The sequence below is a fragment of the Megachile rotundata genome, chromosome 7, assembly GCF_050947335.1.
Source record: "Megachile rotundata isolate GNS110a chromosome 7, iyMegRotu1, whole genome shotgun sequence".
NCBI classification, from domain to species: domain Eukaryota; kingdom Metazoa; phylum Arthropoda; class Insecta; order Hymenoptera; family Megachilidae; genus Megachile; species Megachile rotundata.
This window is the reverse complement of record NC_134989.1, coordinates 11,188,917-11,216,654: the sequence shown is the minus strand read 5'-3', so window position 1 is coordinate 11,216,654 and position 27,738 is coordinate 11,188,917. Positions and strand designations below refer to the sequence as shown.

Genomic DNA, 27,738 nt, shown 5'->3' with positions numbered 1-27,738 from the left:
ATGTCTAATAACGTTAGTGTATATTAATGTTTAATAACGTTAGTGTACATTAATGTTTAATAACGTTAGTGTACATTAATGTTTAATAACGTTAGTGTACATTAATGTTTAATAACATTAGTGTATATTAATGTTTAATAACGTCAGTGTATATTAATGTATAATAACATATTAGCAGTCTCATCACTTGCATTCAATAAAAAAAATCGAATTACCACTATCAGAATAAAAATGTATATTTTTTCGCGGTCACACGGCAGTTTTGAAACAGCTGTGTTCACTCTCGCCCGGGAGAGGGTGTATCGATCGATCGAATGCATCGAGTTGAGGGAAATAAGGAGAGGAAGGGCATCTTTTCATCCCCGTTGTCAGCCGTGACCCGATGCAACCCCGTCTTCCACGCGATCAAACGGATCTGGGTTTTCAGGGAATCGCGTTTAATTTACCAACCCCTTCCGTCGTGTTTTTCTTTGACGATTCTTCCCTCTTTCGACCGCGTTCGCAGAAATTAATTTTGTTACTGGAGCGTGGAGATATCGAACATTTTCGACGCTTCGCTTCTGGCTCTGATTATTTCTTTGAAAATGCGCGCCTCCGATTTTTGACTTCTGATTAAAATTTCGACCGGGGAATAGGACTTTCGGCTAGTGGTGGACTTTTATTAAAAATGGCGCAGGTTTCATTAAAAATATGCTGGACTTTTAGTAGAAATATGAGGTAGGATTTTTGTTATGGGGACTTGAAAGTATTTTTATGTAGGACTTTTTTTAAAGTGGGACATTTAGGATGTAGGATTGTAGGATGTAGGATTTTTAGAGGAAATATGAGGGCTTTATTAAAAGTGTGATGCGAGACTTTTATAGAAAATATAATATAAGACTTTTGGTGAAAATGTAGTATAAGACTTGTGTTGCAAATGCAGTATAAAACTTTTATTAAAAATATGGGACTTGTATCGAAAACATCAAACTTTTGTTAATAACGTGATAGGACCTTTATTAACACTATACGGAACACTATTTTACTACATAGAACATTTATGAAAAATATAATAATATGGGAGTTTCTTCAAAAATATATTTGATAAGTTTTAAACTTAAATAGGTTTTTGACTTTTTCTAACTAGCAAAAGAGCTATGAATGTTTGCATCTTCAGAGTCTGACGTGTCGGCGAGATTGGACTAACTGGACTAATTAATAGTTAATTAGAGACACGTTGACAATTACGCTAACTGTACTTAAACGAAGTGTCAGTTGTGACAGTAACTTGTTAAGAGATTAATTTGTAAAACAATTATCCAATTACTACTTTTAACCTTGTTGTTTTACAACTTCGTTCTTGCCTGTCTACTGTCATAATTAACGTTAAATTAAATCTCACACCTTTGGTCAACAATTCTCTTCTGAGTTACTTTTCTGATTGAAAATAATTTCATTAATCCTTTCGTTGCTGTGAAAGACCTCTCTGTTGCTGAAGGGGTACAAAAATTAATTAATTGTTAGTGAAAAAAATTTAATTTAACAAGTTAATTATTGTAGAATTTTCTAATAATAATTAGGGGTGGATGAAATTTAAAATTTCATTAAACCCAAATTTAATTGAAAGTTTCACATTCTATAAAGATTTATAAATATTCTAAAGTCTTCAATTTTTAATTACACTATTAGTCATAAAATATAATTTTTAAAAAGTGTAGAAAGTGACATACTATATTTTTACTGTGAATTTAAATAATTACAGTGTCAGTAAATATAAGCATATTTTAGCAACGAAGGGATGAAATGACATCCTCCATCTTCTTAAATGAACTTTATTCTTGAAGGAAAACGAAAGACCTCTTCAAGGATAATTTTTCCAAAGTTAAACAAGGTTACATTCTAAGTTTTAATTTAATTTTGCTGTGTTTAAATTAACCCCTATTTTGTTACAAAATTAATTAAAATTTATTACAGTATGAAACACGAGATTAATAGTTCAATGTAGTTTAAATTTAAACAAATTCTCAATATTGTTTAAGCAGTTACATATTCATATTACGAGCTTATATTCATAACTTTCTATATGTCCATTAGATTTCGAATGAAGAATTTCTTATTTAACCAACTAAATAAAAAAATGATAGAAGAATTAATGAACAGAAATAAACAGAAAGGAGTTCTTCATATGAAAAGTATGTGAAAAATGATCACATCCTTGAAGAGGTTAGGAATTCGAGCCGAGTGCATTTAGGAGATAAAACAGAACCACCCTCCCCCTTTCAAGTGTCTCGACCCTCTTTCTACGCAATATTTTTATTATTTCCATTTCCCCTATTTTTATTTTTCTCTCGTTTTCTCCGGTTTGTCGTTCGAAAAGGCTGCGACCACAGTGTCACAGCTGTGTGAACACTCGAACCCCATTTCTCGATCGGATTTCTATCTTTCTCGTGACCGTTTCCAACCCCTTCTCTTTCGTAAGGCAACGTGACGCATCCACGGACGATACGACCTTTCGACACGATTTTAACGCCGATTTTTCCAGGCCCCAAACCACCCGGCACGCCACCCCTTTCAGCCTGTGCACGCTTCTACGATCTTTTCTGTGGCTGTTTTCGCGTTCAAAGAGGCGGACTGAAATTCAAGTTGAAGCTAAGAACAAACGATTACCAAGGGGTAACTTTTAATTGGCCTCGACGTTTCGAATCGTCCCCTTTCGAACTCGTTTCCTTGGAAATTACGATATTAAGAGTTCAAGTATAGACATTTGTGTTGGGGTACGCCTCCTTTTTCCCTTGCTTCTTCTTATTTATTTCATTTTTATTCCCTCCGTTTAAACGTCGTTTAATGATTAAAATTTTCCTGCGTTCTAATTTTTTCTTGAATATTCCGTCTTAATTTTTCTCGACTTCAATTTTGTTGATCAACAACTTTTGTTAATTAGGTAGTATTAATTTCGTTGACCGACTTTTAATCTTTGTTGATTATTCAGTTTCGGTATTAATGTTGTTCAACAGCTCTCAATTTTTGTTTCAGTCGAAATTTTATTTACCAACTTTTAATTTTTATTGATTATACAATTTCAAGCTTAACTCTCGTTGAGTAGTTCCAGTTTCAATTATGTTAATGAACGTTCTACTTTCGTTGGTTACTCAGTTTATTGACTGTTTTGAATTAGTGATAATTGGATTTATTTTTAATTTCTGAATATTCGAATGCTGGTAAAATTTGAATCATTTGAATAATATGGATGATTCGAGTAATTAAAATTTTTGGAATAAGTCTGTTAGGATTGTTACATATAAAAAAAGAAATGTTAGCGTAGTGGTTTGAGTCACTGACTGTCATCCGGGAGATCGGAGTTCAAATCCCCGGTTGGTGACCCAACATTTTTTCACATTTTCATTATTCGAATTTGAATACTAGGATAATTCAAATTCGAAATTCAATTCGAATTTCTTGATGAAATTGAAATTCGAATATTCGAAGTATTTGAATTCGAATATTCGAAATATTTAAATTTCTTAGTCAAATTAAAATTCTGATAATTCAAATATCTGTGGAATTTCAGTAATTCAAAAATGTCATTATTCAAAATAAATTCGGTAATTCAAATGATTCGAATGCTGGTGCAATTCAAATATGAATATACCAGTAATTCGAACGTGCGTAAATTCGAATACAATTTGAATTGAAATGTGATACCAGTGAAATTCTACGAATACTACAAATTCCCCTAAGAATTCTAATATTGAAGCACCTGTAAAATTCTAATAATTCGAATACCAATATTCTACTAGCAGTAATGATTCAAATACCATTCGAATATTCTGACACCACTAAAATCCATAAGATTCGAATACAATATCTTAAACCAACTTATAACTCCAAAACACGAACAACAGCCACAGTACCAAATATCTTCCCGAGTACCATTTAGTCCCAACCCTACAAACAACTAAAACATTGAAAATATTCTTTATTATTTACAACGTTCTTGAAATCGTTGGTACCTATTTTCACGAACATCGTTGCTTGACATCGTGCCATCATTTCTTTTTCATTGGATAACCCTTGTTCGTCTCTGTTCCTCAGCATCTCGCGAAACAACTCCGGCTCTTCTCTTCCGACCGTGTCCCCTGATTTGCTCGTTTTACGTTCTCTTTAATACTTCTAATTGTTTCGGTCATTCGCGTTTATTTTATACTATTAACTCGCCTGAAAGAGTCTTGCGACACTATTTTATTTTCTTCTTTCTTTTTTCTCGCGCATGCTATACCGTCGAGTAGCTCTTAGGATTAAATTAATTATATTAATCGAATTAGATTATTTAACGAAGATTGTCGAGGAATTCATCTGATCGACGCCTTTTATTATTTACTTATTTCTTGATTTTAATAAAACATGGAACTCTTCTCTTTTTTTTAATAAATATTGTCCGTAATTTATACTACTTTTTATGTAGTTTCATGTTTATTGTTTTATATAGAAAATCAAATACGAATGTGTTCTTTTCATTATTATTGTAATTTTTCATATTCAATTTTTAAAATTGAAGACAAGTAAAATAATTATTTTGAAGTTTGAAAATTAATCTATGATTGATGTTGTAAAATCACAGGGTCACTTTGACCCTCCACATTATTAATTGTCTACAAATATGTTTTTAATTTATTTTTAATATATTTTCATATATTTAACACATCAAAAAAGACAATATGTACGGAGTCAAAATGACTCATAAAATATTAAAAAAGTTAATCAGATGAATTCTGAAACGATCAATGAACCACGTATTAATCATACACTTTTTTCTTAATCAGTTTTTGCAGGTAGCTTCTATGTAGCGGTGTGTTATTAACCACGCACAATATTTTCGAGTTACGATATACGATTGTAGTTCGATCAAATCGATACCCTGCTCTCGTGATTACTCTCGTCGAGCTCAGATATGCCAAATACGAATATGTCGTTTAATGAAAAGTTTAATGAAAAACAGACCGGAAGATAAACATTCGATAGAAAGTAATCATGAAGTTTGAACCAGGGTGGTCTGCGTACAACCTTCTTTGATATGAAACCTGAAACTTTTCAAATTGCATTCCCGACTGCAAAATATTATACACTTTTTCCTGTGTATTATATATTACACAACTTTTGCAATTTTTTAAATAAACCAATTTAGTATTGAGATTTTCACATTAAAATTTAACGAAAGTAATTTAAATTTTAAAGATTTGATATTTAATTTAAAACTGCACATACTGTTTTCAAAATTAAGGGAATTAGGAATTAAGGGATATTAGTGGTTCTTTTTGCAATATTTTTATTTAATATTTGAATTTTTAAGAAGTTTTTTAACGCAGACCACCCGTTTTTCCTACTAATAACCTTCTTACGCTTTCAGTATTCACCATTCAATATTAATTAACAAATTTATCGCATATCTTTTCAAACCCGACTCGAGAATTTTCAATTAGTATTTGACTCTGAAATTTAAAACCTTCGAATTTGAAATTGAATTGCAAATCGCTTTGAATTTGAAAGTTGAGAAGTTTGAATTTGAAATTTAAAAATAGCTCTGAAATTTTTATTTAAAATTTCAAAATTTGGAATTCAAAGTTGACAAATTTTTATAGTCTGAAACTTGAGAATTTTTTATTTAAAATTTGTAAACATTGAATTTTGAAAATTTTTTAAATTTGTAAACGAACATAAATTTTGAGGGTGATTTAAAATTTAAAAATTTGATAAATGCATGTATCGGACTTGAGAATAAAAATATTATTCGATGAATATTTATTGGATATTCTCGATCAGGGGTGACGAATCTACAAGGGTAATCCTCAATTACGTGTCGACATTTCGAAGGGTGAATTTGGAAATAAAATGCAAAAAACTGCCACAGGAACTTCTCGTTCGTGTGACCATTTTTCTTTTTTTGTATCGCAAATTTACCCTCTGAAGCTTCGACGTGCAAATTAGAATTACTCTTTTACATACGGGGTGAGTCAAAGGGGGTGGTTCTTCGTCCATCGAAATTATTCCAATAAATAATCCTCCGTCATAAAATAAATCCCATATAAATATTCTGTTACAAATCTCTCAATGTAATTTTTACCCTTTGCAACCCTTAAAACGTAGAACTTTGAAACGCAGAATCACCCCACACTTTTATACTTCATTTTTGACTCAGCCTGTATAGAGAACAAATTACATAAAATATTTGTTGATACATTGAAAACTGTGGAGATGAAATTTGTATATCTGTTAGCATTTTTTAGTATTTTTAACTAAAATATTTGTCAATTTTTTACAAGTTTTTAATGTACTGTTGTAATGTTGAACTTTTTTATATTTTTATTGTCCATGGAATGTTTACGATTGCTTCAAGAGTTAAAATTATAAAAAATTTTAATGTATCAAAAAATAATTTGTGACGGTTTGAAAAAATTCGCACCATTGCTTACCTTTGAATGCCACTTAAGTTGTGCACTCTTCTCTTGTCTGTTCTATGTGTCTTTTCTTTACACCACATTCAACGACCATCATCATCATCATGAATCATCCAAAACTGTACAAAACTCCTTCATATTGGACTGTGAAAAAAAAACGACCGACCTCAACAAAATTGAAAAACAACATTATACATTTCTGCCTTTCTCTCTCTCTTTATCTATCTCTATCTCTACTCTTCGGCCGCATTGACGCTGCTCTCACATTGTTGGTTACTTCTGTCCTTTTACTTACGTCCACGCTCTCACCATCGGTAAAACGACCATGGTCACCATGGCCGCCATGGTAACCCGATGGTAACCCGACGGTCTGGTCCGAATACGACCCCACCTACCATCGCGTACGGTGAGTTGTTTTCTGTTGAAAGTGAGCCATAGATCTCGATCGTGGAGGATACAGAAAACTCGATCTTTCGGATCTTCCGTTTCGCAAATTTCGTTTTATTAATCTAGAATCGTATTTTACGGAATTATTTTTTGCCAAAGGGTCAGGTATTAATTTGTGAAATTGGAGGTAAAATTTTTGGTGAAGGTAAGGAGAGTAAGATGAGTTTATTTATTCTGATCCTCCACGAGACGACCACGCAATGAAATAGGAACACGACCTAGTGCCTGGTGTTTCCTGTCGAGAGACTCGAAGATCGGTCGGTTCGGGTCATGCGAGAACTTAAGAGTCTGTCGACGGAAGATTAGGCTCTCGAAGCTTCCTGTTCGTTGTTAACGAACGAAACGCAGGTGCATCGATCAGATCGAGTCGCATAGGCGTCGCAGTACTTTGAATACGGTACTGGAGTTGGCAAACTTTTTATTTAATAGTGTACTTAAATTCAAACAGTTAAACTTCTTTTTTAAGGTCGACATTTGTTGAGGATCTAATTTGTTAGGGTTCAAATTTATTCAGAATCGAATTTGTTGAGTTTCAAATTTGACGAGATTCAAATTTGTTGGGGTTCAAATTGGTTGAGTTTCAAATTTGTGGGGGTTCGAATTTGTTGAGAATCGAATTTGTCGAATTTCAAATTTGTGGGAGTTCAGATTTGTTGAGTTTCAAATTTGTGGGGGTTCGAATTTGTTGAGAATCGAATTTGTCGAGTTTCAAATTTGTGGGGGTTCAAATTTGTTGAGAATCGAATTTGTCGAGTTTCAAATTTGTTGAGTTTCAAATTTGTTGGGGTTCAAATTTGTTGAGAATCGAATTTGTTGAGTTTCAAATTTCTGGGGGTTCGAATTTGTTGAGAATCGAATTTGTTGAGTTTCAAATTTGTTGGGGTTCAAATTTGTTGGGGTTCAAATTTGTTGAGAATCGAATTTGTCGAGTTTCAAATTTGTTGAGTTTCAAATTTGTTGAGAATCGAATTTGTTGAGTTTCAAATTTGTAGGGGTTCAAATTTGTTGAGAATCGAATTTGTTGAGTTTCAAATTTGTTGGGGTTCAAATTTGTTGAGTTTCAAATCTATTCAGGCTCAAATTTGTCGGAATTCAAATTTATTGGGGTTCAGTTTTTGTTGAGTATCAAATTAGTTTCAAGTTTCAATTTTGTCGAACTTCAAATTTATTGAGGTTCAGTTTTTGTTGAGTTTCAAATCTGTTCAAGTTCAAATTTGTCAAAATTCAAATTTATTGGGGTTCAGTTTTTGTTGAGTATCAAATTAGTTTCAAGTCTCAATTTTGGATCCATAGGTAGTTTTTCCAGACATTATTTGCTTCGGGGACCATTTTAGTAAATTAAGTGTATTAATAGTATATTTTGTTTTGTGAAGTATGAAAGCTTGAAGAGATAGCTGATAAAATTAGACGGGTGATGCAGCTAATTCTGTCACCCATAATCATTTGTATTGGTAGAAATAATTTATTGAAGAACAGTGTTTACTTTCGTGATATTTATAAAATGTTACAAATATTGCTTTTGCAATTTGTAACAAAGTATAAATTTTTATAATTTGTAGAAAATTCAGGTGCTTTTTATAACTCGTAAAAAGTACTAATATTGCTTTTGTGATTTCTCGAAAGTACTGATATTATTTTTACAAGTTATCCAAAGTACAAGTATTATTTTAACAACTTATTCAAAGTACAAGTCTCCTAATTTCTTAAAACTAAAAAATAAAATATTTACAATATATCAAAGATACGAATAGTCATTTTACAAAAATTCTAAATAATAAAATACTGGTTGAATTAGACTTGTGAGTTATAGTTTGCCAACTCTTGATCTAGGGAAATTTGGTAAATTCGCAATGGCGACGTCTATGCATCGAAAGACACGGAGATCCATTCGAAACACACGTTTTTTCAGCTGCATTCAAAATGATGAACTTTTGTCATAATTACACGCTTCGAGCTGAGTTAAAAAAATTAAGATTTTTCAATATTTTAAAAGAGGTATTAATATTTTACATATAGCAATGCAATTCTATTATGTTGAAGACCATAATGAACTCTGTTAATTAAAAAATTGTATTCAATTCAGCCCCTTAGGAAACTAATTAAAATTAAAATTAAACCAAAATAAAAAAATTATCAAATTACATGATTCTCCCTGTAAATAACAAAAAATAATAAAAGTTTGAATCATTTAACAAAAAATACAGTGAACTCCCATTATATTGCTACTTTCCTGATTATTCAAAGATCATCCAGAATTCATTAACCAACTATTACTCCTCCTCAGTGGCAATATAACGAGACTCTACTGTATTCCCTTATATACTACATAAACTCTTGACAGTAAAAAAATGAATCGATCGAAAGCTAAAGTTTGAAAGTTGCTACTTTATGCAGAGCTCGAAGAGTGTGTTGCATCTCTTAGAAACGCTTTTGGAACAGCTAGAGTAATTATAGCAAATGCTAATAAAAAATCGATGGATCTCCGCCTCCATCGCTCGGTGCCAAACTCGAACACCTTACGATAAATGTTAGCTCGGTAGAACGTGGTCGCAGTGGCGTTTTAAATCTTACAACCATTTCTTTTTTCTTTTTTTTTTTTGTTCGAGTACTTTTTGTGATCTTTGTTTTGAGTGGTTCTTAAATTTTGCGGTGCTTCGAGCTTTGAGAATTTGAGGATTTGGGGATTTGGGAGTTTGCAAGGTTTTGGATTTGGAAATTTGGGAATTTGGGAATTTGGAGATTTGGGGATTTGGGAGTTTGCAAGGTTTTGGATTTGGATATTTGGGAATTTGGGAATTTGGGGATTTGGGAACATAGGAGTTTGCAAGGTTTTGGATTTGGAAATTTAGAAATTTTGAAATATGGGGATTTGGGGATATAGGAGTTTGCAAGGTTTTGGATTTGGAAATTTGGGAATTTGTGGATATAGGAGTTTGCAAGGATTTGGATTTGGAAATTTGGGAGTTTGGGAATTTGAGATTTTGGGGTTTTGGGGATTTGGGGATTTAGGGACATAGGAATTTGCAAGGTTGTGGATTTGGGAATTTGGGAATTTGGGATTTTGGGGATTTGGGGATTTAGGGACATAGGAATTTGCAAGGTTGTGGATTTGGGAATTTGGGGATTTGGGATTTGGGATTTTGGGGATTTGGGGATTTAGGGACATAGGAATTTGCAAGGTTGTGGATTTGGGAATTTGGGAATTTGGGATTTTGGGGATTTGGGGATTTAGGGACATAGGAATTTGCAAGGTTGTGGATTTGGGAATTTGGGGATTTGGGATTTGGGATTTTGGGGATTTGGGGATTTAGGGACATAGGAATTTGCAAGGTTGTGGATTTGGGGATTTGGAACTTGGGGGCTTGAGAATTTGGGAATTTGAAAATTAGGAAATGTGGTAATTTGGGAGTGTCAGAATCTAGGGATATGAAAATTTGGTAATGTAGAAATTTGAGGGTTTGAGAATTTGGAAATATGGTAATTTGGGGGTGTCAAAATTTAGGGATATGAAAATTTGAAAATATAGAAATTTAGGGGTTTGGAAATTGGGGGTTTGAGAATTTTGGAATTAGAAAATTAGGAAATGTGGTAATTTGGGAGTGTCAGAATCTAGAGATATGAAAATTTGGTAATGTAGAAATTTGAGGGTTTGAGAATTTGGAAATATGGTAATTTGGGGGTGTCAAAATTTAGGGATATGAAAATTTGAAAATATAGAAATTTAGGGGTTTGGAAATTGGGGGTTTGAGAATTTGGGAATTTAAAAATTTGGAACTGTGGTAATTTTGGGGTGTCAGAATTTAGGGATATGAAAATTTGGTAATGTAGAAACTTGGAGGTTTGAGAATTAGGAAATATGTTAATTTAGGGGTTTGAGAATTTAGGTCCATACAAATTAGAAAATTCACAAATGTATAGGTTTGACAATTTAAGAACATGAAAATTTACAAATTCTCAGCAACGAAATCCAGCACCTTGAATTCCAAATACCCAACCAAACCAAACCTAATCTCAAAATTCAAAAATTGAATAACCACTCAACTCCTATAACCTATAACTATAACCACCCCAAATTCCCCAATAAACTTGCAATAAACGATTATTCCTAAAGCCTCAAAGTTTGAGAACCACCATTTTATGGATTATGGGAGAACCGTGTTCCTGAGGTATCGATAGTTGATCCAAGGATAATACGCCATTGCGACAGGCCACGAGTGCGTAATCATGCGCTGACACGTAAATGTCTAGAGAGCAAAGGCTTGATCTGTTGTATAAATTAGTAGTGACGTACGTCGTTGTATGTGCCGCATCGTCCTTCTCGGTGAAAGCCGCAGGATTGCAAGGGATGATCGATAAATGTAACTGTGCTCCCTCAGCAACAGCCCGAAATTTCATCGTCGTTGCGTTCTTCAGCTTCGAAGGGAACGCTGGACACGATACTTCTTGATAGATCGTTCTTGTGAGAGGCTTCCCTCTCCAACAACCCTTCTCTCTCTTTTTTTTTCTTTTTCTATGATCGATTTCCCCAGCTTTAAGTATTTTCTCCCGTTCAGGCTAAATTGAAAATGTTGGAGAGTTTTTTGTTCTGCTATTGTATTTAAGGGTTGTCTTTCTCGTTTTGAGGTTCTTGATATATGTTATGAAGGTTTGGTAGGTTTTTTATATCAGGTGAATTTTATTGTCAATATAGGCAAATTTAATTTAATTTAGTTTTATAGTTTAATGAAATTTAAACTTTCGTGTTTTATGCATTATGGAAGGTTTGTAGAAATTATAATATTGCAATTCTACTTCAATTAAATTTTCATTTACGTAAATTAAAACTTGCAAACGTTATTGTACAAAATTTATGAAATTCAGATATTGTAAAAATATTCGTGTTAGTAGTCATTTGTAATAATTGGACTTTTATTAAAAAAGTATGTAGAGTGTTATACTTGCAAAAACATAGCAATATATGTTTCTACATGTGCAGAAGATTAGATATGATCAACTGTATGTAAAAGTTTCGATCATTTTTGAGGTTATGTTCTTTAGTGACGTCTTCGAACCCGAGTGGGTAATATTACACATTACGCAACAGCTTTTGTGTCTACCATTTCGGTTTCGAATGTGTTACTCTCAATAAAACACATCATTTTGCAGATTTAAAACACCTCATTCTTAATTAAAACTTTTATTAATTTTACTCTTATTTTACCAGTATATTATGTCATGTTAAAATTTATACTCGTTTTAATTAAAAAACTGTTCTTCAACGCCGCCTTTCATAACATATATCAACCCCACAAAAAGTACTCAAGAAAAATATTAAAAAAATCGTTCATTGCTTTGAAGTCTCCAATATTTCTCAATGCAAACTGCCGATGAAAAGATTAATCAATACAAGATTGATCAATAGAAGTGAAAGAACAGTTTATGAAGGAATAAGAACACTTCACGTCTGAATAGCTAACGTTAAAAAGGTGGTAAAAACTGGTAATCCGAAGTTATTAAAAATGTCGAGGAGAAAAAAAACTCTTTCACCTTTTAACGCGACAAAAACGTATCCTTTCGAATAAACGACAAGAACGGGATTCGCGCTGACCTTTCGTGCTGCGCTTTTACGAGGAAATGGGCGTCGCAGGATATTCCAGAAATGTTTTCTTCCTGCCATCTCAGCAGAACGTTCGCAAAAAGCTTTTCCATGCAGCGTTAGCCGTGCGATCGCGGATTACGGGAAAATTAAAACGTTACCCGAAGTTGAGCCGTGTACGGGAGATGCTGGTAATGGCGGTCACTTAATCAATAATTTTTTAATATTTTATAAATTATGCACTTAAAATACAAGATATCTTCCTCTTAGCAAACTTTATTATCTCGAGATTAAATTTTCTTTTCGTTTTTTGAGTAAAATTAGCAAATGTGCGGAGACTTTCGGGCGCCATTGTTGTGGACCGTGGCGGGAATTTCAAACGAGTTTTGCTTCACGCAAGTTTTACGTGTGAAATCATTGATTGAATCACTTTTAATATACTAGGATTGCAATTATAGTTATTAAAGCATTTCTATACTGTATTTCATAGTTTTGCTTACATTTATCAAAAAGTGTAAGTGTTAATAATTCTGCTTTCTTTAGTATCAGTGAAATTGTATCTCGTTCGGTACTGAGCACTTATGTACTTGTTAAATTAATCTTTTGGTACAAAATTAAGTATGAATAACATTTTAGTAATACTTAATTATACTTCAAATACTCTATAACTTGCAGAAGTTTCGAAATTGTCTACCCAATCTAACTTTCGGTGTGATATAAAAGAACTTGTTATTTTCAAACAAGTAAAGTAATTTTTAGAAACAAAATATATGAAAAATAATAAAATCGTAACAGTGACCGCCATTGCTTTCTCCCTTACCTTCACAAAATGGCGCTAAATCGCGTCGTTCCGTCCATCGAGGTTAAAAGAATAGAAAATTAATTCATTGATCATCTCGAAAGAAACGTGAAAAAGAAAAGGAAAAATCAGAAAAAGTAGCATCTCTCAAATCTCCATCAGCAAGAAGTATCTATAAGTGACAAGTTGCCCGATTTGCTGTAGCCTCGCAACCCCTGACATCCGCAAATTTAATTCGCGAATGCTTAGGGAAGCGGAAACAAGACGACACCGGGACGATATTTTCACGTATGTCGACTCATGTGAAATTGCCTTTAGAACGAACAAGCTAAGTCTAGAGATTCCCAAGAAGTATGACTAATACATGTTGCTATCCCTTCGATTTCCCAATGAACAATGGGAAAAAGAAGAAAAAAGAAAAGTCGATGGTACATCGAATATATGTGTAAATCGTGACATAGTTGAAACGTATAGCATGAGTTTTTTTAGTTTCCGTCGTGCGATTACCGTTTGTACAGTAAAAAGAGGTATAGCGATCGAGTTGTATATACAATCTTTAAATACAGAAAGTAGATAAACGAAAAATGTGAGAAATAGTTGGATAACGATGGTTCTAATGATGCCTCCATTTTGTATTCCCTCGAGAACAAGATGGCCGCTCTCGTTTAGCCGTAGTACGCTTCTTAACCCGTAACTATGCGTCTAGAATTTCATGGACAATCAGCTTTAAACCTCTTAACTATTCACCGTCAGTGCTTTTAACAATTATACTATGATAAGCTAGTTTAATGGCGGATCGTTAGTACAGACTTAGTCGTTCTCAACTTCACTTTTTGTGGATTAGTTCTCTATGCATAATCGTGGGATTATAAAGTAGCTATGCGATATGAAGGGCATTATACAGGATAATTGTTAACAAATTGAGGTATACAGGGTGTTTCAAAGGTTGTGTACACATTGATGTATTAGAAGATGTAGGTTATGATATAGGAAAGTGATCTTTCTGATGATTACTCGGAAGTGATAGATTGTTGTCCAAAGTCCTGAAGTCTATAAACTAAAAAATTTCACTGACATGCTTAAAAGTAGAATCTAATAGTCCTAGCAATCTTAGATATTTAAAATAATAAATTGCCAAAGTCCTGTAGTTCTATAAATTTTATAGTCCACTATGCTAGAGTCCCAAACTCCTACAAACTCAAAATCCTAAACTGAAATCTTACAAACCCAAAATCCTATACTCCCAAAAATCTAATAGATTTAACATTCTACGGTTCCAAAATCCTACATACCCAAAAATTCTCCAAGTCTAAAATCCTATAGTCCCAAAATCCTTCACCCTCAATGCTTCCCCCCAAAAATCCTGCAGTTCCAAACTTCTATCATCCCAAGACCTCAAACTCCCGAATTACTGTACATATAAAATCCTCCAGTGCCAAAAATCGAACGAACTAAAGCAAGAAATATTAATGCAATTTGGTAGAGGTTGAGAACGACTGAATTGTACTACCATTGTGCCCACCTCCGTCCGCAAGAAAAAAATCCATACGCGAAGCTAAGTTCTCTTCCCCGAGCGTCCCGCGAAAAATTCTAACACGTAGATACGGGTTACAAAACTAGCGATAAAGGGGGCAAAGAAATACGAACGGAACGTTGAAAAGCTAGAAAACGAGAATGTAGGCAAGTAGCGACGATTTTGACCCGAATAAAAGCGGAGAAAATAAACGAGAAAAAATGAAAATGAGAAAAAAAAAGAAACGACGACTGGTAAAGCACCTGTAGTGACCCGATGGTGCGTACGTTTCTCGCGCTCGACTTTGCATGCGCATGATGACCTCCTTCTTTCGCATTGCTCGAGTTACTCCGTATTTTTTTTTTCCCTTTTTTGCATAACAAAACTGTGGTTGTGTAGCCAATGGCCTGTAGCACGTAGACGCCATATTGTACGTACGTGTACGCATGTACCGGCTTCGTTTGCACGCGCGCGCGTGCATTTTGCATGCAATGAGCTTGTGCTATTATCCTCGTGCACTCTCTCTCTGTATATATACTGTTACATATGTATGTATATTTGGTACGATTCAGAGGTTTCTCCTTTATGTTTTCTTTTTTACCTGCTCGTGTCGGTTTCGCCGATAAAAAAAGGAAACGACGAGATTTCTATAAATGCGCGTGAACTTTGAACTTCGTTTGAAGAAGATAACGCGCCGTTGTTCGCGCGAGACGTGTGCGCATGCGCGCACGATGGCGCGCCATGTTCGAATGCTGAATTATTCGATGTTTTTTTTTTCTTTCTTTTCTTTGCACTTTGGCAGTTTGAGGAATTTGCAGAGATAACTGTTATGAGATTAGATGTATTAGATGGTTATTGATAGTTATGGATTAATATTTTTTTACTGAACTGATTGCAGTTTTGGTTGATGTCGATCATTGTCAGTTTTTATTAATATTGATAAGTGACATGAAGTGATTGATAGAATTCTTTTGAAAAACAAGTGGTGAATTTTTTAGAATAATAGAAGATATAGTAATTCAATTTTTGCAGTTTACTGTTATATATAATTATCTACAAATCCCTAGGTTTCCAGACCTCTAGATTTCTACATTCCCTATGTCTTATAGCTTATTCTTAATAAACGAACATTCCTTAATCTTAAAATCCTAAACCAATTTCCCTAGACTCCTATACCATTACATCCAGTATTTCTAGATTTAAATATCCCTAAGTCCGCCATTCCTACGATCTATCTTCAGATTTCAATCTTCTCCAAATCTGAAAGCCCCGAAAATGTCCCTAAATCGTCCCTAGATAAATTATTCCTGGACCGTGTACCAACGTAATTTTTACAACCTGACAATGATCGAAAGAGCAGAAAAGTGCAATATATTTCATGAACATTGATATTTAATAAAAATTGACTTGCTCCGAATGACCAAGTTCAAAACCTTTTTCTAAAAAGGTCATTTAACTGTTATCTTTGCTCTCTGAATTTATACGTTGACCATTTTGTTAGTTGCGTTTGTCGGTTTAGTTCGCTGCCAGACAAGAATAGAAAATGTCGCAAGGAGAGACGATAATAGTGACGATTCAACGAACGTCCGTCATTTCGAATCTGCCGGATGAAAAGATTAAATTTCTTGGAATACAAGTATATCCTACGAGATACAAACGATAATAATGATTATCTGTACATCGAGACTAATATGCACTCGCTCGTCGCGTGCACAGAGTTTTTTGGCTGTAGTTTGCCGTTGTTGTTTGCCGTGAGATCCAACAATAACGAGTGGTTTATTATTTCTTTTTAATTTTTTTTTTTAATAACATAATCATCGAACAAGCTATGGTATGAATAACGTAGTGACGCCAAGCTCGATTTTCCCCGCGATAATCGCGGGGTGAATCCGTGATCGAGATCTCGCGAAGGCTTTTCAGATTTTAGTTGAAGAATCATCTTTCACGCAGGCATAGGTAATTAGCAACATAAGACACGTTATATGTGTGATAGTCCGCTAGTGATTTCTTGCTGGATACCCAATAGAGCCTTTAGCTGATTAGTGTTCTTGTACCTTCGCGACGTCGTTGATCACGAAATGAACGCAAACCGCTTTCGAACTGACATTATTCTGACTTTGTACTCTCGATTTTCTAGGTGCAGCAGCCAATCTACGCAAGGAGGTTATCAGAAACAAGATCAGAGCTATTGGCAAGATGGCGCGTGTCTTCTCCGTCTTGAGGTCAGTATTACCACCATTTTCTATTTTTCTGTTTCATAACTCAAGCTTATAATTCTGAAGCAATTTAATTATTAGCCATCATATTGATAAGTAAACACTTGTTCCATAAATTCAAAATTCGTATTCAAAGCTGACTCGGTTCTTATACAAAATGGCGGGTAGCGATGGCTACAAGATGTAGGAACTAGCTTCATTGAAAATATTCAATTCGATTACTGAAGACAAAGTATTACCACCATTTTCTATTTTTCTGTTTCATAACTCAAGCTTATAATTCTGAAGCATTTTAATTATTAGCCATCATATTGATAAGTAAACACTTGTTCCATAAATTCAAAATTCGTATTCAAAGCTGACTCGGTTCTTGTACAAAATGGCGGGTAGTGATGGCTACAAGATGTAGGAACTAGCTTAATTGGAAACATTCAATTCGATTACTGAAGACAAAGTGTTCAATTTTCATTCAAGATTCGATTACTGAAGAAGTGTTCAATTTCATACAAAATTTGATAACTGAAGTGTTTAATTTCGTACAATATTATTAAATTCTGTATGAGTAATTAAATTACAAGTATTGTGAAGTTTTTATATCAACCATATAGTTTTTCATTTCTCCTTGGACAGCCAACGTATTAATAGACATTAGCGTTGTTATTCGAGATGTTATCTCCAGGATGCTTAACCTCGTAGCCATCAATCGATTCGAATTACATCCATCGAAGCATCACGTGAACGCGTATCCGCAAAACAAACTGTCTAAGAGGAAAAATCTAAACACCCACGCACGAAACAAAATGGAGATTACTAAATCAAGCGAAATTACGTGGTTCTAGTAATTCGATAAAATACGTGTATAATTCGGTGCCGCGACCGGAACTTCCGGCGGAGTGCGACGAAGAGAGGCGACGCACTGTTTCGTGCCCGCAATCGTAATTGGCTGGCGGAACAATTATGCGTCGATTATGCCGATAGAATTCGTCGACGAAATATCCCGGAAATCGAACAAAAGTTTACGGTCCGTCGGTAATTTGACGAGAAGCGCGCGAGGCGTTTCGCGAAAATAATCCGTCGCGCGATATTAATCTGCCGGGTCCCCCGAGGGATGCAAAATCGAAAATGGAAAATGGTCCGCGACGAAAAATCCTCCGATCCGTTCCGCTCGAGCGGATATCCCGTGGCCGAATCGTTAAATATCGCACGGTTCTGAACGAATTAATTCGGATTAATCAACGCGGTGTTGAACGTCAATCGATTGCCATTTACCGCTACCGGGGGACAATATGATCGTCATTTTATGGAATTATTTTTCCTTTTTCAGGGAGGAGAGCGAAAGCGTGCTGCAGCTGAAGGGGCTCACCCCCACTGGAGCTTTACCGCTTGGCGCGTTATCTGGTGGCAAGACGTCCCTAAAAAACGGTACATTTTTCTATTATTATTGACTTACTGTAGGCTTAATGTTCTTCATAAGTCTTCTTCTTCACAAGTTAGTTAATTGTTAGACAGTTAATTATTTTAACTTTTAACAATTAAATTGTATACAATTCACTTCAAAATTTAATATGGTAGATAAACTTGGTGGCAAGATGTCCCTAAAAGACAGTACATTTTTTTATTATTATTGAGTTACCGTAGGCTTAATCTTCTTCATAAGTCTTCTTCTTCACAAGTTAGTTAATTGTTAGACAGTTAATTATTTTAACTTTTAACGCTTAAATTGTAGACACTTCAAAATTTAATATGGTAGATAAACTTGGTGGCAAGATGTCCCTAAAAGACGGTACATTTTTCTATTATTATTGAGTTACTTTAGGCTTAATCTTCTTCACAAGTTAGTTAATTATTTTAACTTTTAACAGTTACATTGTATACAGCTCACTTCAAAATTTAATATGCTAAACTTGGTGGCTAAACTTGGTAGCAGTTTTATATTGGATTATTTGTTAATTCTTCTTCACGTTCAATTTGCTCACTCATCTACAGTAAAGCATGATTAAAATTTGCTTGAAGTACATTCTTATACATCTCAAGTTTACCAAGTTAGAACCCCATTAAAAAATAATTGAAACGGATGATGGAAAAATAACACAGTATGTTTTTATAATTTATTATTCAAAGAAGGAATTTTAAGGTCCTCAAGTGGTTACATACGTAAGGACAGTTATTCAGAAGAGTAACCTCGACGATATATTTCAAGGTCATCGATATTAATGGAGCATATGTCTTTTTGTAACTAATTGCTATATATGCCACATTTTTGCTAATATCTCTGAAACTATGGGCAAACGACGATTATACGTATAGAAAGAAGTTATTCAGAATGACTTTCTTGATGATATATTTCAAGGTCATTCAAATCGGTGAAGTTTGAATCTTGCCATAACTATCTGCTACATAAATCATACTTTTGCGAATATCTCTAAAATTAGAAGCAAAAAGCTATTAGATATATAGGAAAAAGTTGTTCAGAATAATGTCCTTGACAACATATTTCAAGGTCATCGAAATCGGTGAAGTTTGAATCTTGCCATAATTATGTGGTACAAAAAAACATAATTTTGCAAATATCTCTGAAAATAGAGCCGAACTGTAATTATACATATAAACAGAAGTTGTTCAGAATAACATCCCTGACAAAATATTTCGAGGTCATCAAAGTCAATGAATAATGTTTACAAGAATTTACAAAGCTTCTTACTTTTGTCTAAGTTTCTATATGACTCTGAGATGCGCAAATAACTAAATGTATATTCTGACATCCGTTGTGTTCGCAGCTCTCCAAGGATTCTCGCCGAACCACAAAATCACCTCGTTCGCCGAAGCAAAGGGTCTGGACGCCATAAACGAAAGGATGCCACCAAGAAAGGACGCTCCACCGACGCCGGTAAACGAGGAGAAACCCGTGATAAAGCCGTCAACTCCTGCGGGAGACAAGCGAGACCACAACACACCGCAACCGCAATCGTGAGCCTCACACTCGTCCAATCAAGGTACACATCACACCCACGTGGATGATCCTGACAGAGGGAGAGTGCCTTCTCTCCCTTTTCTATCTCTTTCTGCTCCATGTAGATCGGGATCTTCGGTCCTGCGGCTCTCCTCATCGGGATACTCGCCATTGACAAACGATCCTGTCTTCGATCCTACAAATTGAAACTATTGGTCTGGAAAAAATCCTCCAAGAATTCGATAACCAAACTTTCACGTAGACTGTACGTTTTTGGTTACAATGTTTAATTATTAAATTCGGAACCAGTTTTTTTTGGTTGACTTTTGTAATTATATTTTGTTGATATGACAAGAGAAAATTGTACGTGTGTATGACAGTCAGAGTAAAATTGTATGTGGAATTTTTTAATTGAGGCTTGAATTTTGGACTTTGTGACCACGGGCATTGTACCTTTGAGTGACATAAGCGGAAAGAGTCAAAGAGAGGCAGTTTGAAAATAAATGTTTGAAATGTTTTTTATTGGAATATCATTCAAGTGATGTGATCTTTTGTATCTCTTATTCGTTCTTTTTTCATGAAATTTTGTATCTGAAAAACATAAATTAAATGGAATATACGTAAACAGTAATTAGATATTTTAGTTAAATTATAAAAATTTATTTCTTTTTGTAAGCACCTGAAAAATCGAAGAATTAATAGATTGTTAAAAATAAATTAATTTTAGGATTCAAGATAGATAAATTTTATATAAACATATTCTTGGAGGATTCATTTTACAATTAACTGTTCCGCTAATTACAAGAATCGTTTGCCAAGTTAAAGGACCGTTCATTCCAAACTGAGCTAAAAGAATGAAAGAAAAAAGTATATAAAGGAGCAATTAGCGTCATCGCGAACGAATCAGTAAATGAATTCTGTAGTAACTGGCAAAGTGTTGATTTGAAATTGATCGAGTAGACTGTTCGACGGTTGCTTGATAATCAATGAACGATAATGTTTTCCACGAGTGATCGTGTATCGAAAATTGCAACGAACAGCTCGATGATAATCACCGATTAACTTCACGCACGAATCATGCACCGATTCTCTGTCTCGATCGTGGCCTAACTAATTTCAACGACTGAGACTACTCACGACTAACCTGACATCGTAGACGAGCTGTCACGTGTGGCAGAGTTGAGCGTTATTTGTCAATCATCGATAATTTATGTATATCTGTAATTCCGATATTTTGTTACGATTCATAAAGTTTTTCTGGGATTTTGGGGTTTTAGGTTTGGGGATTTTAGGTTTTTTGGGTTTTGGGGGGTTTTTGGGGTTTGGGATTTGGGGTTTTTGGGTTTTTGGGATTTTGGGTTTTTGAGGTTTTAGGTCTTTGCGGGTTTGGGTTTTTGGGGTTTTTGAGACTTTGGGTTTTTTGGGATTTTGGGTTTTTGGAGGTTTTAGGTTTTTGGATTTTTGGGTTTTGAGGGTTTGGGGTTTTGGGTTTTTGAATTTTTGGGTTTTTGAGGTTTTGGATCTTTGGGGGTTTGGGGTTTTGGGGATTTTGGGTTTTTTGGGATTTTGGGATTTTGGGATTTTGGGTTTTTGGAGGTTTTGGGTTTTGGGGGTTTGGGGTTTTTAGGGTTTTGGGTTTTTTGGGTTTTTGGATTTTTGGGTTAGCAGATTTTTAGGTTTTCAGATTTTTAAATTTTTGGGTTTTCAGATTTTTAGATTTTTGGGTTTTTGGATTTTTAAATCTTTAGATTTTTGGGTTTTTCAATTTTTAGATTTTTCAATTCCTGAATTTCTAAATTTCCAGATTTCTAAATTTCTAATTTCTAATTATTTAAATTTCCAAGTCTTTAAGTTTCCAAGTTTCAAATTTCCAATTTTGTAATTCCTAAATTAAGAAGTTTAATATATATGTATTTTTATATTTTCTATTACATATATTTACATATATACATGTCTATATGTCTACATGTCTTCATATCTACATATCTACATGTCTACATGTCTACATGTCTACATGTCTACATATTTACATGTCTACATGTCTACATATGTACATGTCTACGACATGTAGATCTCTAAATTCGAGCAATACACAAAATTACCCATGATTCCCAAATAAAGCTCAACTCTATCACATAAATTCCACAGCTTCCTTAATGTGTATGTATGTGTACAGCACGTGATACACTTTGTTGACCACAAAAGAACAGTTGTTCATCGTTCAATCTAACCGCACACATCCGATGATACCAGTCGTTGCGACGTTTCGAGAAAGGCGAAATAATTCCCAGAGATTAGAGTCAACAATTTTAATTCGAATATGGAAAGTTTGTTTTAGCTAGAAGATTAAAAGCGTGCATGCACAACTCGAGATGAAAAAGCTACGCTGTCGCGTTGTTCCGTGTTGGAAACACAAATTAGTGTATCGTCGTGCACGACCGGTCTCTCCCTGTCTGTCTACCATAAACTCGCAGAGTATCCGACAAACTTCCTAACATTCATCAAAGTTTGAACGATATTGTCTTCACGGTAACTGTTCGACGCTCAATGGAATTACAGCCAGAGTAGTTGCGGCCGTTTATTGTCAGACCTCGGCCCGCTGAAAGCGGCCAGAAACGCTTGACGGTCATTAACAGCTTGATAATTCGGAACTGCATCGTCGCAACGACGGGATTACAGAAAAATTGAAATTATTGCAAAAATTAACATGGTGACCCCACTTTTTTAACATGGGTAGTTGATACGTTGAATGCTAATAAGGAAAACTGTTGTGGAAACAATTCAGAATTTGATCAAACTGAATTGTATGGAATTTAGTTGGTTCAAATTGAATTATGTTGAATTTGGATTCAAGTTGAATTATGTGGAACTGAGTCGCGTTGAATCGGATTATTTTTAATTAAATTGCGTTGAATGGTGTTATGTTGAATTGAATTGTATTTAATTCAGTTGATTCAGGTTGAAATATGTTGAATTGAATCGTGTTGAATTGGATTTGAGTGGAATTCAATCGTGTCAAGTCGAGTTACGTTGAATTCGGTTGTGTTGAGTCGGAAGATACCGAATTAATACGAGTCAAGTCGAATTGCATCGAATTCAATTACGTTGAGTCGGAACGTGTCGAATTCAATCGAGTTGAGTTGGAATGGGCCGAACTCAATCGCGTTCTGTCGGAATGGGCCGAATTCAATTACGTCGAGACGGAATGGGCCGAATTCTATCGAATTGAATCGGAATGGGTCGAATTGAATTGCATCGAGTCGGAATGTGCCGAATTTAGTCGAGTTAAGTCGGAACGGGCCGAATTCAATTGCGTTAAGTCGGAATGGGCCGAATTCTATCGAGTTGAATCGGAATGGACCGAATTCAATCGCGTCGAGTCGAATTATACCGAATTCTATCGCGTCGAGTCGAATTATACCGAATTCAATCGCGTCGAGTCGAATTATACCGAATTCAATCGCGTCGAATTAAAATGTACCGAATTCAATCGCGTCGAATTATAATATGTTGAAATCAATCGCGTCGAGTCGGAATGGACCGAATTCAATCGCGTTGAGTCGAATTATACCGAATTCAATCGCGTCGAATTAAAATGTACCGAATTCAATCGCGTCGAATTATAATATGTTGAAATCAATCGCGTCGAGTCGGAATGGATCGAATTCAATCGCGTTGAGTCGTAATGGGCCGAATTCAATCGCGTTGAGTCGGAATGAGCCGAATTTATTCGCGTCGAGTCGAATTATACCGAATTCAATCGCGTTGAATTAAAATATACCGAATTCAATCGCATCGAATTAAAATGTACCGAATTCAATCGCATCGAATTAAAATGTACCGAATTCAATCGCGTCGAGTCGAATTATACCGAATTCAATCGCGTCGAGTCGAATTAAACCGAATTCAATCGCGTTGAATTAAAATGTACCGAATTCAATCGCGTTGAGTCGAATTATACCGAATTCAATCGCGTTGAGTCGAATTATACCGAATTCAATCGCGTCGAGTCGAATTATACCGAATTCAATCGCATCGAATTAAAATGTACCGAATTCAATCGCGTCGAATTATAATGTGTTGAATTCAATCGCGTCGAGTCAAAATATTGAATTAAGTCAAGTCAAATTACAAGAAATCGAATCGCCCCAACTTTAATCGCAACCTCCCTTCACTCACATAATGCATCCTACCTTCTTAGTATTCAACGTATAAACACAAACATCAGTCAAATTCATTGCCAATAAAAATGAATAAAAGTAATAACATAAAATTAATATTTCAAACAAGTTATAACAAATGTTAATAAGAATTAATGCAATGAACTTGGCTATAGTAATATTCTAAAATCCAGGTTTTTTTGTACCGAAACAAATGGCTCGTGAAAGATTTATAGCATGCTGAATCGCACGAGTAAAAGAACTCTACCGAGAGAAATCAATATACTCGCACAAGTTTGTACGGCGTTGTTTCAAAAGGGTTCCCCAAAGGAGATTTCAAACGGTTTCTCCGTGAGATAATCGCCCCTAGATTCTCACCAGGCTTGCCATTAACTGCTGGTTTCCAGAAATTAGGGGTTCTTTGGGGAACTCGAACAACCGACAATTCTAACGTAAGATCCTCTTGGTTCCTACATTTCCATAAACTTTGCTTGTGAATCGATTGTAAACCCACACAAATGGTATGTGTTTGGTAGAAAAATAAACTGAAGATTTTGGTTACTTTTTACATTATTTTCTTTTTTATTTTATGTTGACTCTATTTTGTTCATTCATTTTGAAGATATTTATCTTGAAAATTATTTATTGTTAATTTTATAGGGTAACCATGTTAGTGTACTAGGTATTATTTTACTGTTCTAGTACCTGTTCTATTATTTTACAATTTTATTACTTTTTACTATTGTACTATTTTACTGTTCAATTCTTTTAGTATTTTATTATTTTCATATTCAGTAATTTCTCCATCCCACTTTGTTATAATTCTACTGTTTTACTATACTATTGTACCACTGTATTACTGCTGCACTATTTTATTATGCTAATATATTATTTTTTAAATTAATTTTACTATACAACTGTAATACTATTAGTACTACTAACTATCCTACTATCTCCATTTTTCTTCACTATTTAAGTGATGAGATTTTAGGATTTGCAGACTTTTAGATTAAGGGTAGTTACGTTGACATTACTTTGACATTACAGTTCACATTGAACTTCTAACATATTAATTGTCACAATGATATTTGACAAATATTTCTAAATCAATAACCAGCAAATAGTGATTTTTTCAACTTCTATCTCCTTCTATATTTTGTCTAGATAATCACTTCAACTGACCAAACACAACCTGACTTAATTACAACGCACATGGTGTTTATATGTTAAAATACAAGCAACCCATTTAAGTGTATTATACACATCAACCAAAATCTTCAGTTTCAACCTCTTTCAACATCCACATTCAACCAAACGATGAACAACGAAGTACCTCAGGGTTGCCAGATTCAACATGGACATTAAATATGCATACTTTTACTTCCTCCCAAATAATACATAAGTTGGGAAAGAATTACATCCAGAGTTTAAAATCGAACACTCTGGCGAACAAATGTACATGTTCCATTTTATGGCAACCTTGATTATTATACAGTAGACTCCCGTATAATGCTGTTACTACACGCTATATGACCTCACATTACAAAACATGTTACAAGAATTATTTCACTTGAATCTACAGTGTCATACATGTGATGTATAAACACAGTGAAACAATAGTAGCAATTAAAGGTAGAGAAATGAGTTCAAGAAAATTCATCAAACTTGTTAACTAGAAAATTTTAGAGTTGCTAGTCTAAATACCTTTAGAGTACCTCAACATAAATACCTTTGAATAGTAAGACTTAATTCTCAACTACAGATAACTCTTTTGTGCTATTATTTGACTCGTTGAGAATCACATCAAGATTCAGCACATTGAAACCTTCTAATTGAGCAGTTTGATCAATTCTTTTAAAGCTGTCTTTCTGATACTAATTATTCCTATTCTTACTTTCATTATGTTTACATATCACATGTATAACACCATAGATTCAAGTAAAAACTTATACCAAATTGTGTCAAACAAAGTGATGAGTCACCTTCTAGTACAAAGTGGTATACGGATTCTACTGTATCGAATATCAGCGAGTTGGTCAACAAAGTGTGAAAGGAAACGACGACGAACCCGTTTGTTGGACCTATTTTTCAGGTGGCAAGGATGGGTGTTAAGATCCCAGTGCTGTCGCCGCCACCGCCGAAAGATCCAAAGCATTGCTCGCCTCTCCCCCCCGGTTGTTATCGCAAGCGCGCTGTTCGTCGGGCCAAGAAGGAGTCGCCGGGACCGCGAGGAGGATCGTCGCGAACAGGAGCGGGAAGGACAGGCTCGCGTGGGACGATCGAGCCAGGAAGAGGATCGTCGTCGTTGTTGTTGTTCGCGTGTCGCGGCCAATTGGTCCTGCAAAGGCTACTACTACCCTGCACGACGATGGAGGTGCTCGAGGGCCGGTCTGGCTCCGTTCGGGCCGCGTTACAGCTCGCGTCCGAATCGCGGAATATTCGCCTCGCGCGAGGAGGTTCGCGCGCGACGCGCCCTCGTCTCCTTCGTCCTCTTCCTGCCCGAGTACGACGACTCGCAGGACCTTCTTCTGCCGCCCTCCGATCCGTGGATCGCCACCTAGAGATCGCCGTCGACGACCGGCGTCGACGTCAGAGCGTGAAGAGGAATGTCCGGATCGTGCGGCTTCGTTTGCTGTCTCGCGCGGAGGCCGAAGGAGCCCGCGCGTCGGGCGCGAACAGGGCGTCGAAATCCCCTGGAACATAAGAGAGAGAGAGAGAGAGAGCTTGATGCTTACTCGCGCGCGTCTTCTTGGATCGAACGAGAGAGTATGACAGAAAGAACGAGTGTGTGCGTGCGTGAATTGAACACTTCCCCGAACGCGAGGCGAATAAGAGAGTCGAGAGATGGAACGAGCGGTCTCCGCCAAAGAAACAAAGCGAGAGGGAAAGGATAAAAAAAAAAACGTAAAAACGAAGAAAAAAATCATACCAGAGATGAATAAAATAAAAATAAAGGCAGCTGGCCTGTCGGTACGGCGGAGCTTCCGGTTTTAGGATTCACTAGGTTCTTAAGAGGTCCGCCCTGGGTGGTGCAACGGGCATCCCCCCCAGCGTATGGGGCCGGGGTTATTTAAATCTTAAGTCGAGCTAAGCTTAGGATTAAGTCGTAAGTTGTATCGGAGAATTTATTTAATATACGCATATACAAATATAAATATACATATATTATAAATATATTATTAATTAATTAATTAATTAATATTATTATTATTATTACTATTATGATTATTATGGTTATTACGATTACTATTACCACTATTCAAATGCGAGTACAATGGTTCTCGCCGCGCGTGCACGCACGTGTGGCCCGCGTGTCACGCGTCGCTCGCGTTCCCACCGAACGCACGTCGAGCGTATCGTTTTCTTCTTCGTTCGCGATCACGAAAATTTAATGTGTTCTTTAGATGGGGTCCCGTTCGACATTTTTTTATACCAGCGCGAAATTTTTCCTGTATTCTTTGGAAAACGGGTGCTTCGGCACGATCCTGGTCGCGAAGAACGCTGATATTAAATTAACGAATTAAGTTAGTGCAATGACCACGTTTCTCTGTACGAGGATATTCTTCCGATCCAGGAACGGCTGACAGTGTACCGTTGTCGTGGACCATGGTTTTGCGAGGAATACAGCAAACATCGGTTTGTCTTAC

At 35.4% G+C, this 27,738-nt stretch overlaps 1 protein-coding gene across 4 annotated transcripts in view; it reads left to right on the top strand.

Moving 5' to 3' along the window:
* LOC100876650 (uncharacterized) overlaps positions 1-27,286 on the top strand; it is a 148,020-nt gene extending 120,734 nt beyond the window's left edge. For 3 of the 4 annotated variants that reach the window (XM_076533322.1, XM_076533325.1, XM_076533323.1), the window contains 4 exons: positions 16,903-16,987; positions 18,306-18,403; positions 19,759-19,974; positions 26,184-27,286. In XM_076533322.1, coding sequence (XP_076389437.1) covers positions 16,903-16,987; positions 18,306-18,403; positions 19,759-19,952 — 377 coding nt within the window. In that variant the 3' untranslated portion in view covers positions 19,953-19,974; positions 26,184-27,286. Of the gene's footprint in view, positions 1-16,902; positions 16,988-18,305; positions 18,404-19,758; positions 19,975-25,255; positions 26,158-26,183 lie in introns of those variants that run through there. The other variant, XM_076533324.1, reaches the window with a different exon arrangement.
* Positions 27,287-27,738: the final 452 nt, after the last annotated feature.